The sequence below is a fragment of the Musca domestica genome, unplaced genomic scaffold (genome assembly GCF_030504385.1).
Source record: "Musca domestica strain aabys unplaced genomic scaffold, Musca_domestica.polishedcontigs.V.1.1 1, whole genome shotgun sequence".
In the NCBI taxonomy this organism is placed as follows: domain Eukaryota; kingdom Metazoa; phylum Arthropoda; class Insecta; order Diptera; family Muscidae; genus Musca; species Musca domestica.
In genome coordinates this window covers 2,666,110-2,682,176 of record NW_026712114.1, presented here as the reverse complement: position 1 = coordinate 2,682,176, position 16,067 = coordinate 2,666,110, and the positions used below count along the sequence as shown (strand labels likewise).

Here is a 16,067-nt window from a genome sequence, read left to right as displayed (position 1 = left end):
ATCAAAATACCGAATATCGCGAGGTACCTTTATACCAAAACGTGGACCTATACATACAATGTTTCGCCACCGGAGCTAGAACCCATTATTACCAACAAATGCCAATTTTTAGATAAATTCGTTAAAAAATGTGACAAAAACGATCAAAATACCGAATATCGGGGATGTACCGTTATATGGGGACTATACCAAAAACGTGAAACCATATGCCTCATTTTTAATACCAATCATCGACACAACACAATTGACCTGCTAAATGTTGACGCTCGATTAAAAAAAAATGTGGGCTGTATCGTGATTTCAACAGACAAACGATGCCAAGTCAGGCGGACGGTCATCGTTAAATCGACTGATGTTACAAACGGATTGACAAAGTTGGAGGGTATAAAAAAATTGAAAAATGCGATTAAAATTATTAATATACCCTATATTCAGTATCTTAATAATTTTAAGGTAGTGATACCTTTTGTGATAATATTAGGTAATACCTATTGCAAACTATAATTACAAAATGTTTAACCAATCTGCAATTAATTAAACCAACATTTCAAAACATTTCGATAAAAAGTGTGACACAAATAATCAACATACCGAATATTTCGTGGCACGATTATATGGCATCTAAACCAAAATATATATTATTTTGGAGGCTCAACAAAACGTGGACAAATACGACATATTTTAATACCAAATATTTTACTAAGCTGAAATCATTTGAATGCAATTTTTTCAACTCACGGTTCGGTTCCGTAAAAAATGAAAGTGATTTCTACAGGAGGACTGAGAGACAGACTGGCATGGCTAATTCGGCATAAAATTCTAAGCTGATCATGATTATATATATTTTGTGGGGTATAGAATGGATATTTCGGGGAGTTACAAACGTGATGACAAACATAATATGCCCTTCATACTATGGTGGATGGTATCAAAATGGGTTAATTATGTTGACTTGCATCACCCTTGTTATTTTTTCTTAAAATTGGCGAAAGGACAGATTAATAAAAAAAATATTAATTTTGTATTTAAAATTAGGTTTTTTTTTTTGTAAAACTTCTCAAGTCTAAAGTGATAAAAACTGTGCTATTTAAACTCAAAACAGTCATAATTAATCATTTTCATATCTGTGACCTAAATTATTATTTACCCCTACGATAGCTAAATACATATTTCCTCACATTTTTAAACAACCTAACGCGCAATGGCTGTAAACAAACATATTTTTATAAATTATATTTTTAATGACACGCAATAACACCGACTCACAAATATTAAATATGGAAATTGAAAATTATCAAATATAACTTATGGCCAGAGTAAAAACCTCACAAAAATATAAACACACATACATATACCAATAAGGATATAAATCGTCATTAAGATAAATCGCCACACATAGTGTTATATCACATCACAGAATCACATTTTTCCAAACGCAAACATAAACATGAGTCAATGATAATAAATATTTTCCACTCGTATTTATTTGCTGTACCATGGATTGCCTCCATATGAGCAGAGAGATGGAGAGAGACGATTGGAGGGAGAGCGGTAGAGAAAGAGAGCGCCAGAGTATACACATGGCGACAAACAGTTTATATTATCCTGATATATGAGAAATAAACTTAAATCGTTAGCAATTAATTAAAATGTCATTAACCGGTTTTGTACATAAATTTCAAAGTATATTTTAAAAAAAAGACAACAACAGCGGCTCGTACACATAATAAGTGTTTATCAACACAATGGGAAAAAACTCACACACACACACACTCACACCACCAAAAATGTGGTATAAACTGCAGACGTACACAATTAATTGCAAAACATTTTTGCCCAACAAAGTTAATGATGACGAAGGCAATAAATAAACGATAAATTAAAATTTAATAAATTATCTTCTCGACCTGCATTGACCTAAATTTTTGCGATAAACAGCCTAGCACACGGCAGGTGGACAATTAAAGGAGACTTTAATTGCTGTTATTATGTTTGCAAAAGTCAAATTAAATTTTAAATTGAGGTATCATTTTTAAAAATAATCCTCGAATATTAGAAAACAATTTAGGAATTTAAAGAATATTTAAATTTGCATCAATGAATTGAAATTTTGAAATATTAAGGTTCATATGTAGTTATGAAATATCGATTTTGCCGCATCCAAAGATAAAGATAAATCAGGAAAATAAAGTAGTATTTTTTTAAATGTTTTGAAAATGCAGTTATCGTGCGAATCAGCCAGACATATAGACGGACGGACGGATATCGCTAAATCGACTCCAAATGACCTGAAACGGATTTGGTTCAAAGACACCTAGGGTCTAAAGCCGTTATTTCGACAAGGCACGTTTTGGCCGTATCAAATGATATATAGCCACATGGCTGAGGGTATAAAAATGGTCGAAAAAAGGGGCCCTTGAGGTATTGTTGGGGCTTTAGTCGCATGTTCCAACCAAACCCGCAGTAAATCGAAATTTTAAGTTTTCAAGCGATAAAACTTTTTCGAAAAGAACTCTCTATATGGATTCATGTTGTGTATGTAGAACACCCAGTACTTTTCGATATTCGGTATTTTGATAATATTAGCCACGATTTCCAACGAAATTTTCAAATTATTGATATTTGGAACTCGCAATTTGTACTTTACCATCTTTGGCATGATTTTTTTTTCGTATAAACTTCCTGAATTTTTTACGGTACAACATACGTTTTATAGCTCTCTTAAAATTGCTATTTTAAGTTCGCAAACCTACAAGAAAAAAACAATAAGGAAAGATGAAAAGACGGGCGGGGCCGTCTATATGACACCCTATACCACTATGCGTATTTAGTAGAGCTTCCGTAACAAAGTGGGAATGTATGTAAAGTAGATCCTACAACTTTGAACCTTATTTAAATGCGTACCATGGCTTTAGGAGAGTTACAATTTGGGAACTATATCCAATTCTGAAACGATTTTCAACATCTTTGACGGAGGCTTCTGTACCTCTAGTACCAACTAACATTGCCGTATAGTGCATAATATGAATTATATATGAATTATATTAAAACCAGTGAAGAAAGTCTTAAAGTCGGGCGGGGTCGACTTTATGATTCCCTACAACACTTTGCTAATTTAGTAGAGCTCCGCATAACAATTAAACTTTTTTATTGGAGAACTCAATCATATACGCTATGATTTAATTATAATTTAAAATTCAAAGGACTAAATATGCCGAATTATTATATTTTAAATTCGGACTTTTATTGCCCATTTGGTGCACAATTTGAAATCTGATAATGATATATATGGGAGCTATATCCAAATCGGGACCGATCTTGATAAAATTTGGCAAAGATATTTCTGAGCTGTATTTGATATATTTCCCTGAATATCGTTGTTACGGAGTGCATATTACGGCTGTGGGTAACAAATATAACAAATTGAATTAACAGGATATATGGGAGCTATAGCTATACCTGAACCGATCTTCACCAAATTTGACATACTACCATCTAGACTCAATTCGGTCGTGAGTGCCAAATTCCATCCCATTTGAACAAATATTAGACGTTTGCCGCACAATAAAAGGTAAATCGAACGAAGTTACATAGGAGCTATATCCAAATCTGAACCGATCTCGATAAAATTTAGCAGAGGTATTTCTGAGCTGTATTTGATATATTTCCCCAAATATTGTTGTTACAGAGTGCATATTACGGTTGTGGAGGACAGAAATAACAAATCGGATTAACAATATATACGGGAGTTTTAGCTATATCTGAACCGATTTCGATCCAAATTTGGCATACTTATTTTCAGGCCTAATTTGGTTGTATATGCAAAATTCCATACTATTCGGGCTGATATAACACGTTCTGTGCACAATAAAAGGCAAAGCGGACGAAGATATATATGGGAGCTATGTCTAAATTTTTACCGATTATCTCCAATTTCAATAAGGTTCGTCCAAAACAACTGATTTGGGCAAAATTTGATCTGGATAGGGACAGACGGACGGACATATATAAATCGACTCAGATGGGGTCGTTTCCTTTTGCCTGTTACAAACAAATGCACAAAGACATAATACCCTGACCACCAAATGGAAAAATTCGGTTGAATATGAAAATCTATCCACCTTGGGCTGATATTACACATATGGCTCATAATAACCGCAAAATCGTATTTAAAAGATGTACATCGAAAAAAATATAAAAATCTGAACCGCCAAAATTGGTTCAAGCTTGTGTTGCGAAACTTTGTAGGTATAGATCCACGTTTTGGTATAGCCCCTATATAACGGTACCTCCCGATATTCGGTGTTTTGATAATTTTTGCCACATTTTTTAACGGATTGGTCCAGAATTTGGTATTTGTAGTTCATAATGGGCTCTAGCTCTTGAGCCGAAACATTGTATGTATAAGTCCACGTTTTGGTATAGCTCCCACATAACGGTACCTGCCGATACTCTATATTTTTTCAAAGTATTTGTGTAAAAACTGGTGTTTGTATTTCTTAATGGATTCTAGCCCGGTGGCAGAACATTAAACATTGACCTTTTACCATATGGTAAAGGATATTAAAAGTTCGGCCCGGCCGAACTTAGTTTTTTTTACTTGTTTTTTTTTTAATATTCTCTCGAGATTATATAAAATAAATTCCATTACGTTATTAGAAATACGGTTAAGGCAAAATATTAAAAAAAATTTTTTTTTCAACTTACCGACGCAATTGGATCCGCATACACGATACACACTAATTTCGCCTCAAAGCCTTCGCCGGAATGTATCCATGATTTTTCCACTTGAATGTCTGGGGGATCTGTAAATGATATGTGCAAATTTTTGGCCAACATTAATTACAACAAATAACTTGAAAAGCTCAAGAATACTAAACACAAACAGCTAGAAGATATGCATTTCATTTATTAATAATAATACGGAGAATAAAGAGGAAAATAGTCATTCATTTTCATTACATTTTCTGAGTCAGCAATTTCTTTTTTGGCATTTCTTTCTTGAAAATTGATTGAAATTATTCAAGCAGAAATGGCATTTATTTGAAATATGATTTTGAATATGTTTTTTTTTTCGTTTTGTCTGCATTTGTCTCGGCAGCCGAAGCAACGATGATGATGAGATTTATTATTTTTTATTTTCATTATTATTATTATTATTAGTAATGCATCAATAGTTATGAATGGCATTCCTTTTTTTTCCAATGTAAGCACTGCAGTTATATTTAAGTTTATGTCGTTCTACTTTAGATTTGTTGAACCACATAATTTCCAAGATGCAAATCGTATTTTTGTTCTAGTTTGCATCTTCTCTAAATTTCGTTGTGGTCGTTGTTATTGTTGTTTTGTCATAAAATATGCTGTCTCGACTAAGTTCAGTATTTCATACTTAATTTATATTTACATTTATCTTCTTTTGTAAATTGTACGAATAAAAATTGCAATATAACTTACAAACAAATGTGCAGACAATAGAATTACGTGAATGTATTTGTGTGTGGTAGTTTGTAGCAGCAGTTGGAGAATTTGAAAGAAATAATAGGGGAATACTGTATTTTAGTAGTAGTTCATGGTTTTGCGGTTGAGTATGGCACATATATATATATGTGTTTGTATGAGGGAGTAGATGAGATGTGGGCAATTTCAGAAAAAAATTCTTTTTGATTTTTTTCAAATTGTCGATTTTTTTTTTTGAAAATATATTTGAGAGAGAGTGAAAGAGAGAAATTTTTCCTAAATAAATATGATATACAGGGCAAGATGAAAGACTGCAACTGCAAAACTGCTGTCATTTCTAAGCCACTTGTTCGACAGCTGTTAAAATTATTCCAGTGACAGCTTATTATATTGTTTACAAGTGTACAAAAGCATTTTGGTGAGAATTTTAATTCTTTGGTTCCTCTTCTATTGAGCTTACGATCTCGTCACTTGGGTAAAAAATGTGTTTTGTCATAGAAGTTATTTTTAAAATAACTTCTGGGGAGAATATCCCAGACAAAAACAAGGGAACTGATGAGGATTGGTGGCTCTTTCCGAAACCTAGGTATTCCCTGCCTTACCCCCTGGTAAACATTACCATCGTTCTCCACTAATAAACAAACGTTGTTTTTATAAAAACAACAATAAAGCGATAAATCCAGACCATTTTGCAACAACAAGAAAAAAGTTATTCGTGAAGGAATTCAAGCGTGATAGGGTGATTTCTTTATATTTGGCTGGGAAACCACAAGCGGCTAACCGTTAGAGCACTCCAGCATTTAAATGTGAATAAATCTTTTGTATCTCGTATCATCGCTCGTTACTGTGATACTAGTAGCGTAGCCCGACGTCAAGGAAGTGGACGGAAGTAAACAGCAACATCAGCAGAAATAGTTCGAAAAGTAAAGAAGCGACTTGATCGAAACCCGCGTCGCAGTGGCCGAAAAATGGTTCTTGAGCTGAACATATCGCAATATTCCATTCATCAAATATTGAAAAATGAACTCGGGGTTAAGCCATTGAAATTCCAAAATGTGCAAGAACTTACACCGCAACAGAAAGAAAATAGACTCTAAAGAGCTAAAAATTTGCTTCGCTTGGCCAAAAGTAGTGAACTGCCTAATTTGGTTTTCTCCGCTCCGATGAGAAAAAATTCGTTGTCCAGCAGTTTGTAAACAAACAAAATGATCGTGTTTACTTGCCAAAGAGGTCAGGTGAAAATGTGCACCTTCGGTTGGCCACCAGAACTCAAGTGCTGGCCATGGTGATGGTGTGGGCCGCCATAACAGCCGGTGGTAGCTCTCCGCTCATACAGATATATGTCATGGTTACAAGAGATCTTTGAGATTCTTATTTTTCAAAATCTTGGACCCTTTGAGAGGAAGATACCAGAACACATGGTGCCATATCTACCATATTTATAACATTCCAAGGCTAAATGGAATCGGATGCTAATTTCGCGTTTAATGAGCTTAAGGGTGTTTAAAATTTTGACCCTTTTTGGGGGAGGTACCAGAAAGAGTTGTCCGATCCCCATCATATTTATAACAGATCTTGTGTAAATGGAAATATTTAGATGTACCAAGTCTAAATGGAATTGGATGTTAATTTTGATTTTCATGACTTCAAGATAATCAAAATGTTGACCCTTTGTGGAGATGGTACCAGGAAGAGTGGACCTATATATCCTATCTTCACAGCAGATTTTATGTTGGTAAAAGTATAGAGATGTGTGAAATTTAAAGAGAATCAGATCCTTACTTCTCGTTTTACATGCTCCAAGTTCTGACCCTTTTGTGGGGAGATACCAGATGGAGTGGTCCGATATATCCCATCTTCACAGCAAATCTTGTGTTAGAAGAAATAATGGGATGTGTGAAACATGAAGAGAACCGGATGCTTATTTCAGGTTTAATAATCGTTTTTGTTATTCGAAACTTTGACCCTTTGTGGGGGAGGTACCAGAGGGAGTGGTCCGGTCTCTATCATATTTATAACAGATCTTGTGTTGATGGAATTATTGAGATATGTCAAATCTGAATGAAATCGGATGTTAATTTCGAGTTTTACGAACTTCATGGCTATGCCAAATTCTGACCCTTTGTGGGGAGGTACCAGAAACAGTGTACCGATATTGCCAATCTTCACAGCACATCTTGTTTTATTAGAAATGCGTGAAATATGAAGAGAATGCGTGAAATATGAAGAGAACCGGTTGCTTATTTAAGATTTAATAATCGTTTTTGTTATTCGAAACTTTGACCTTTTGTGTTGGAGGTACCAGAAGGTTATAACAGATCTTGTGTTTTTATAACAGATATTGAGCGGTGCTAAGTGTGAATGGAATCGAATGTTGATTTCACGTCTTATGAGCTTCATATATATTCAGAACTTTGACCCTTTGTGGGGAGGTACTTGATGGAGTTGACCGATATATCCGATATATTTTGTGATAGCAGAAATATTGGGATGTCTCAAATATGACGAAAATTGAATGTTTTTTTTTTTTATTTTATGGGAGTCATAATTATTCAAAATTTTGACCCGTTGTGTGGTAGGCACCAGAAGGAGTGGTCCAATATATTCCATCTTCACACCGGACCTTCGTTAATAAAAATATTGTGATGTGTGTAATTTGAAGACAATCGGACGCTTACATCACACTTTTTTAAAAGAGTAAAAATTGTTCAAAATTTTGACCCTTTGTGGGGAAGGTACTTGATGGAGTGAATCGATATTGTTCATTTTCGCACCGGACCTAGAACTGATGGAAATTATAGGATTTCTAAAGTTGAATTAAAATCGGGATACCTCCGTACAGTAAAATATTTCCTTTTAAAACTTCGACATTTTGTGGAGCAGGTACCAGAAGGAGTGGACCAATATTGCCCATCTCAAAACTCGATATAAGTTTGATAATAACATTACGATGCACTAAGTTTGGATCAAATCAGTTACTTCCTGCGAAAATTATCGTGCGCATTGGCCAGCCAGACAGACAGACGGAAATCACTAGATCGACTCCAAATGTCCTGAAATGGATTTGATCCAAATAGTCCTAGGGTCTAAAACCATTATTTCGATGAGGCACGTTTTGGCCGTATTAAATGATATATACCCTCTCTAGCCATATGATAGGGGGTATACAAATAATCTCTTACTCCAATTTGATTGTTTTTATATCAACCAGCAATTTTTCCATGGATTGTCCCATATGCAAGAAATAAATATTTCACTACATTTGCCATTGTTTGTGACATTCATCTTAACACGACACGACACACATACATGCATGCCACTGCTAGTAAATCTGTACAATATGTTAACTGAAATATATATTTGAATAGTTTTGTCATCGTTTCTTTCGCTTCTGTGGTTTCTCTGCGCACACACACACGCACACACACACACATTCAATGTACTCGTTCTAATTTATAGTTAAGTCAGTCAGTCGGTTCGGTTCGGGCGACTAACTGTTACAAAAAGCTATGGCATTTAGGAGTACATATTTCAAACATTAAAGTAGCTTGAAATTGTTGTGAACACACAATGATATTGTAAACGATAACCGCAGTATTTAAAAAAGAAAAATTGAGAATTGAAAATGGTAGAAGATATGTCGCCACAGCATCTCGTGTTTTGTTTCAAGAGATTGAGTGATTTAAGGAAGAATGACATTTAAAAAAAATATGTGTCACCGCAATTAAATGAAAATCGTTGTCTAAAAAAATGTTTGGGGTTGGGAATATAGGATCATTTATTTTAAATATTCTTTTGTCTTCAAAAATTATTCATACAATTTACAGATTTGTATTGTCCACAATTTACATTATTTAAATATTTTTCAATGATTTCCAAGTATAAATTGAAAACTTTTAGGGGTCTTATTCTAACAACTTGTTGGGTTTTAAGGTTTTTTGTTGGGAACTTTATGCCAAGTAATTAGGAATTTTGAAGGAAATTTTCCTAAGGACTTACTTATATTACACTGCACAAATATTGAGTTTTTATACCCTCCACCATAGGAAGTTTCTCATTCCGTTTGTAATACCTCGAAATATTCTTTTTAGAACCCACGAAGTATATATATTCTTGATCAGCATAAAATTCTATGTCCATTTAACTATATCCGTCCATCTGTCCGTCTGTGGAAATCACTCTAGCTTCCGAACGAAATGAAGTAAGTTAATAAAAATTTACTCAAATATCTATTATGTCTGCAGGACTTTTTTGATTTTTTTCGGTATTGAAAATGGGCCATGTAGGTCCACATCTTCGTATAGGCCCCATATACCAGTACCTCCCTATATTCGGTATTTTGATGAGTTTAGCGACATTATTAACCAGAATTGTTTCAAATTTGAAGTTCGTAATAGACTCTACAGCATAGAACAGAAAATGGGCCAGACGTGGACCTAGTCTTCGTATAGCCCCCATATAACCCTACCTCCCGATATTCGGCATTTTGATGATTTTAGCGGCAATATTTACCGCATTATTTCAAATTTAGTATTTGAAGTTCGCAATGAATACTACAGTCTAAGACAGAAAATTATCTGTGCAGGTTCACGTCTTCGTATAGCCCCCATATAACGGTACCCCCGATTTTCGGTGTTTTTATGATTTTTGCGACATTATTTACCGGAATTGTTTCAAATTGGTACTCGAAGTTCGAAATGGATACTACAGCATAAGACAGAAAATGGGCCATGTAGGTTCATGTCTTCGTATAGCCTCCATATAACGGTGCCTCCCGATATTCGGTATTTTGATGATTTTAGCGAAATTTTTTACCGGAATTGTTTCAAATTTGGTACTCGAAGTTCGAAATGGATACTACAGCATAAGACAGAAAATGGGCTATGTAGGTCCACGTCTTCGTATAGCCGCCATATAACGGTACCCCCCGATTTTCGGAGTTTTGATGATTTTAGAGACATTATTTACCGGAACTATTTCAAATTTTGTATTTGAAGTTTATAGTGGATACTACAGTCTAAGACAGAAACTTGTCTGTGCAGGTCCACGTCTTCGTATAGCTCCCATAGAACGGGACCCCCCGATTTTTAGTGTTTTGATGATTTTAGCGACATTATTCACCGGAATTGTTTCAAAATTGGTATTTGAAATTCGTGATGTATACTACAGCCCATGACAGAAAATTGTCTGTGCAGGTCCACGTCTTCGTATAGCCCCCATATAACGGTACCCCCTGATATTCGGTATTTTGAAGATTTTACCGTCATTATTCACCGAAATTATTTCAAATTACGTATTTGGTTTTTGTAATGGGAACTGCAGTCTGTGACAGTAAATTGTTAATGCAGGTCCACGTCTTCGTATAGCCCCCATATAACCGTACCTCCCTATGTTCGGTATTTTGATGATTTTAGCAACATTTTTCATCGGAATTGTTTCAAATTTGGTTGTTGAAGTTCGAAATGGATACTGCAGCCTAAGACAGAAAATTATATGTGCAGGTCCACGTCTACTTATAGCCCCCATATGACGGTACTCCGGATATATGATTTTAGGGACATTATTTACCAGGATTATTTTAAATTTTGTATTTGAAGTTCGTAATGGATACTACAGCCTGTGCCAGAAAATTGTCTGTGCACGCTTATGAAAAAAGTTGCACATGCAGTTCCACGTCGTCCTATAGATCCTAATATACGGCTACATTCGGTATTTTTAAGATTTGAACAGAATTTTTAATGGATTTTAATTTTTTGAAAAATGCCAAATTTGTACCAAATGATGGAGGGTATTCAAAGTTCGGCCCGGCCGTACTTACAGCTTTTTTATTTGTTTGTTTTTTTTTTTTTTTAATTTTACACATTATCAATTTTTTTGGAATATTAAAAAAATCCAAGAAATTTTGATAATATCTTAAATTTAATATTAATTTTACAGTATTTGTACCTACCAAAAATTTGTTAAGAGGAGACTCTTAAAAGGTTTTGAATTTGTACCTGGAAATTTTCGAAAAATGCACACAATATCGGCCAGGTTCTTGTCCAGAGAGACCTCGTACAAATTATTCTTAATCTGTCTGACTTATTGTATACATTTTTTTTAATTTTAATATTTTAAACAATAAATATGGACTTCTCTTTTTTCAATATTTTTTTCGTTTGTCAACATTTCTCCAATATATATAAAAATTTGTGTGCATGCATATTCATGTTTATTTATATATTTTCTTCTTCTTCTTTTTTATTACTTACACAAAACATCCAATCTGATGTCCACACTAACTGGTTCTCCAACACCATTATCTGCGGTACACTGATAAATGCCGGCCTGTTGACGTTCAACTTTTTCCAGTGTCAAAATTGGACCATCGCCAATGCGAGCAGTTGATTTGCCAGCACCACTCTACAAAAAAAAGGAGAGATACAAACACAGAACATAGAAATGAGAAAAGTGAATAAAAAAAATATTGCCAAAAATATCAGATCACAAAAATCGACACTGAAAACTGCAAATGAAATGTAAATTTATGTATGAAATTCGGTGGTGGAGTAAAGTTAACTAAATGGACAGGACATGATATCCGAAATGAAACGACAAAAAAAAAAACGGAAAAAAGAAATAGAATAACATGAACTGGACAAAGGAAATAATTACAGTTCATTTTTTTTCGTGTGGGACTAAATTAAAAACTACAAGGATAAAGGATAACAATATTAAAGTGATATTGTGTTTTGTAAGGATATCAGATTTTGTAATACAGAATAAAGGATTCAGTTTGCCCTAGTCCAGTTTTAAATGACATTTTCTGGGAAATTAATGTCCTTGCCGTATTTATTTAATATACATGGTTCATGTTGCCTTTTTGCCACCAGGTCCATATGTCATCTGCTGTCCGGAGCTCAAAAAAAATAAATCCCCAATGCAGAAGAAAGAAAAAAACAATGTGACCTGCAGTTAAAGGCTTTCACTGAGAAATGTGTTTCTTTTTTCTGTTCTTACAGCAGTCCAAGCCCAAGACTATTTGATCTATGGTGAGTGGGTCATCTTAAAATCTTGGACACAATATCAAGTGCCATCAGACGGAGGATGCTTTGTTCTTTAAGCAAAATGACAAAAAACAAAGAGGACGACATGCAAAAAAAAAAACTCTCCTACATGACTTTAGGAAAAATAATGCAAATATATTGAACGGAAATGTCAAGTAGCAAGAAGATACAAGATAGAGAGAAACAAGACATCAACTGCTATGCATTGCAGTACTATAAAAAAAAAAACCTTCTCCACACTCCCACGCCCCTCGCCACCTTTAAACAATGAAGACACACAACGTCCAGGCAACAACAAAGGATAACAATAAAAGATAAATACTTGTAAGACTCTGGTAGGAAGCAACAACACTCATCTCTTGATGCAGTGACAAAATACCTTCCAAAAATGAAAAATAAGACAGGACAAAAATGACATTGAGTTCGAAGTTCCAAAGAACGAAGAAGAAACACCGAGAATGTCTTGTCCTTTCATGTCCAAAAAAAGGAATTATAGGTCAGCATAACATGCATTCCGGGGGAAGATCTGCACACAGCCGGTCATGAAGAAAATTGCCATGGATGTTAAGGGTGGGGAGGGCATGCAATCGAAGCATGAATATGGGGGAGTTTTGCAGTTACCGAGGCACATTAGTACAAAGTGAGAAGTGTTTGAATTAATTCAATTTGGTTCGGAAGAAGAAAATTCGGGTTAAGTCTTTAAAAATGAAATTCTACTTTAAAGTGCCCTCTACTTCGTCAGCGAAAAGCCAACCTTAAAATTTTAGATTCATTCCAACATTTTGTGTCAGGCCTTTTTAGTACTCGAAATACACAATTTTTTCAGTTTAATAAAATTTTGAATCAAATTTTCAGTCTTTCAAGATTTTCTATATTATTTAAGTTTTTTTTTTCTTTTTCAGAGAGTTTAATAGGAAAATGTTTACTTTTTATACCAAAAAGTTTTTCAATTTGAAGTTCTCCGAGGAGGATATTTGAAAAATCATTGTAATAAGGGCACATATCCATTTGTTCTGGGAAAATCTATTTCAATGTCTCCACATTTAAATCCTTAGACACAAAAGTGATTTCAATAGCAAATTTCAAAATTTTACCTCAATCCCAACACCTTATATCAAATTTAAAACAATCTATATATAACCTTCCACATAACCACCAACAGTGATCCAAAACTGGAGCTATTAAGTACTTTTCGGATAATTATGGTACGAATTTTCAAACTAAACTTCATATCCCAACCTCTGATACCAACAGTGACCTTTACATACAATTTCCGGATTTCAGCTCTTTAGTTTCCCCATTATCAAATTTAGAACAATTATAGTAAACATTTACACAATCCGTTCCTCTTCTGAACCACCGATACAAACAGGACCCCAGAATATCAAATTTGAGGTTTCCAACCTTATACCTCCCCCAATACTAAATTTAGTACTATTTACAAAATCCGTTCCTCCTCTCAAACAGCGATACAAACAGGGACCTCAATATCAAAATTTTGAATTCCAGCTTTATCCCATCACTTAATAACAAATTTAGCAGTATTTCGAGCTTTTCGTACAATTAAATTACACTTTTCCATATCCACCTCCTAATCGCAATCCCAGATAGCAACAGAGGTCTCAGTATCAAATTTCGGAGTTCGAGCTCTATTCCTTCACACAATAATGAAATTAGTACCGTTTAGTGGTTTTTAGTACAATTATGATACACATGTCAATACCTCCTTCATATCTTACACGCAGACACTAACAGTAACATCTTTATCAAGTTTCGGGATTCAAGCTCTATCCCTTCATCCACCTCCAAATCTCAATCCCAGATAGCAACAGAGACCTCAGTATCAAATTTCGGAATTCCAGCTCTTTTCCTTCTCACAATCATGAATTTAGTACCGTTTAGTGCTTTTCGTACAATTATGATACACATCCAATACCTCCTTCATATCTTACCCGCAGACACTAACAGAGACATCTTTATCAAATTTCGGGATTCCAGCTCTATCCCTTCATCCAATATCAAATTCGGTACTACTTAGTACTTTTCTTACAATTATAGTGCACATTTCCAAGACCACCCCCATATCTCTATACCAGGTAGCAACAGAGGTCTCAGCATTAAATTTCGGAGTTCGAGCTCTATTCCTTCGCAAAATCATAAATTTAGTACCGTTTAGTGCTTTTCGTACAATTATGATACACATGTCCAATACCTCTTCAATATCTTACACGCAGACACTTACAGTTACCTCTTTATCAAATTTCGGGATTCCAGCTCTATCCCTTCATCCAATACCAAATTTGGTACTATTTAATACTTTTCATACAATTATGGTACAGATTTTCAAGCCCACTCCCATATCTCTATTCCAGGTAGCAACAGACACCTCAATTGAATTCATGTTCAAACCACCGCTAAATCTTAAAATTAGTAACCATAAGTAATCTTAATATAAAATTTGGGAATTTTTTTAGTACTTTTCGTACAAATATGGGACGTATTCCCAAACCACCGCCAAATCTCCACCGGCATCTGTGGTAATCTAAATATCAAATTTCAGAATTTTATCCCTATCCCTTGATCTAATGCCAGAATTAGTACCATTTAGTACTTTTCGTACAATTATAGTGTACATTTTCGAAACCACCTCCATATGTCCAGGCTAGACATGAACAGCGACCCTGCTATAAAATTTTAGATTTCAAGCACTATCTGTTCAACCAATACCAAATTGTACTAAATATGGTACTATTTAGTACTTTTCGTGCAGTTGTGGTACCAATTTTCAAACCACCTCTTCATCACAAACAAACCACTAACAAGGAACCCAATACAAAATTTCAAAATTTCAGCTCAACCTTTTCGTACAATTATTGTTCCAATTTCCAAAACCACCCTCATACATCAAACATACTTTCCATCCTTGATTCTCATATCAAATTTCAAATTTTTAGCTCTATCCGTTCACATAATAGCAAATGGTACCATTTAAGAAGCTTAGTACAATTTTAGATCTTTTCGTAACATTAATGTTCGACTTTCCAAAAACCCTGTGGTACATCTATCCTGCACTTCATCAGTGACTCCCATTCTTATTTTTTGAATTTATTCTCATCCTGTTTGTTCAATAGCATTCAATTTCTAGTACTTTTCGTATCCCATTTCTGAAATTTAGTACCACGTAGTACAAGTCGCACATTTAGTACAGATTTCCAAAACCATAATGTCCAACCGTTATTCTCAAACCAAGTTTTTAAGTTCTTATTTCTACTTATTCACATAATATCAAATCGTACCATTTTCGAAGTTTAGTACCATTTTTGAACTTTTCGTGGCCTTAAAGTTCGCATATCCAAAAACCCTAAGGCACATTTATTATGCACTCCATTAGTGACTCTCAGTCAAAATTTCACAATTCCAGCTCATTCCGTTTGTCAAATACAAAGTATTACATTTTTAGTACATTTTAGGTCCTTTAGTACCTCTTTAGTACGGATTTCTAAGACTGATCCTCGCGCAAAATTTCAAGATCCTAGCTCCAGCCGTTTCGTCTGGGCGTTAATT

At 34.5% G+C, this 16,067-nt stretch overlaps 1 protein-coding gene across 1 annotated transcript in view; it reads right to left on the bottom strand.

Moving 5' to 3' along the window:
• LOC101899910 (protein sax-3) overlaps positions 1–16,067 on the bottom strand; it is a 441,441-nt gene that overhangs the window by 31,485 nt on the left and 393,889 nt on the right. Inside the window, exons 6-7 of the mRNA XM_059132110.1 lie at positions 11,709–11,859; positions 4,708–4,805 (exon numbers count right to left, since the gene is read on the bottom strand). Of these exons, the coding sequence (XP_058988093.1) occupies positions 4,708–4,805; positions 11,709–11,859 (249 nt within the window). The remainder of the gene's footprint in view (positions 1–4,707; positions 4,806–11,708; positions 11,860–16,067) is intronic.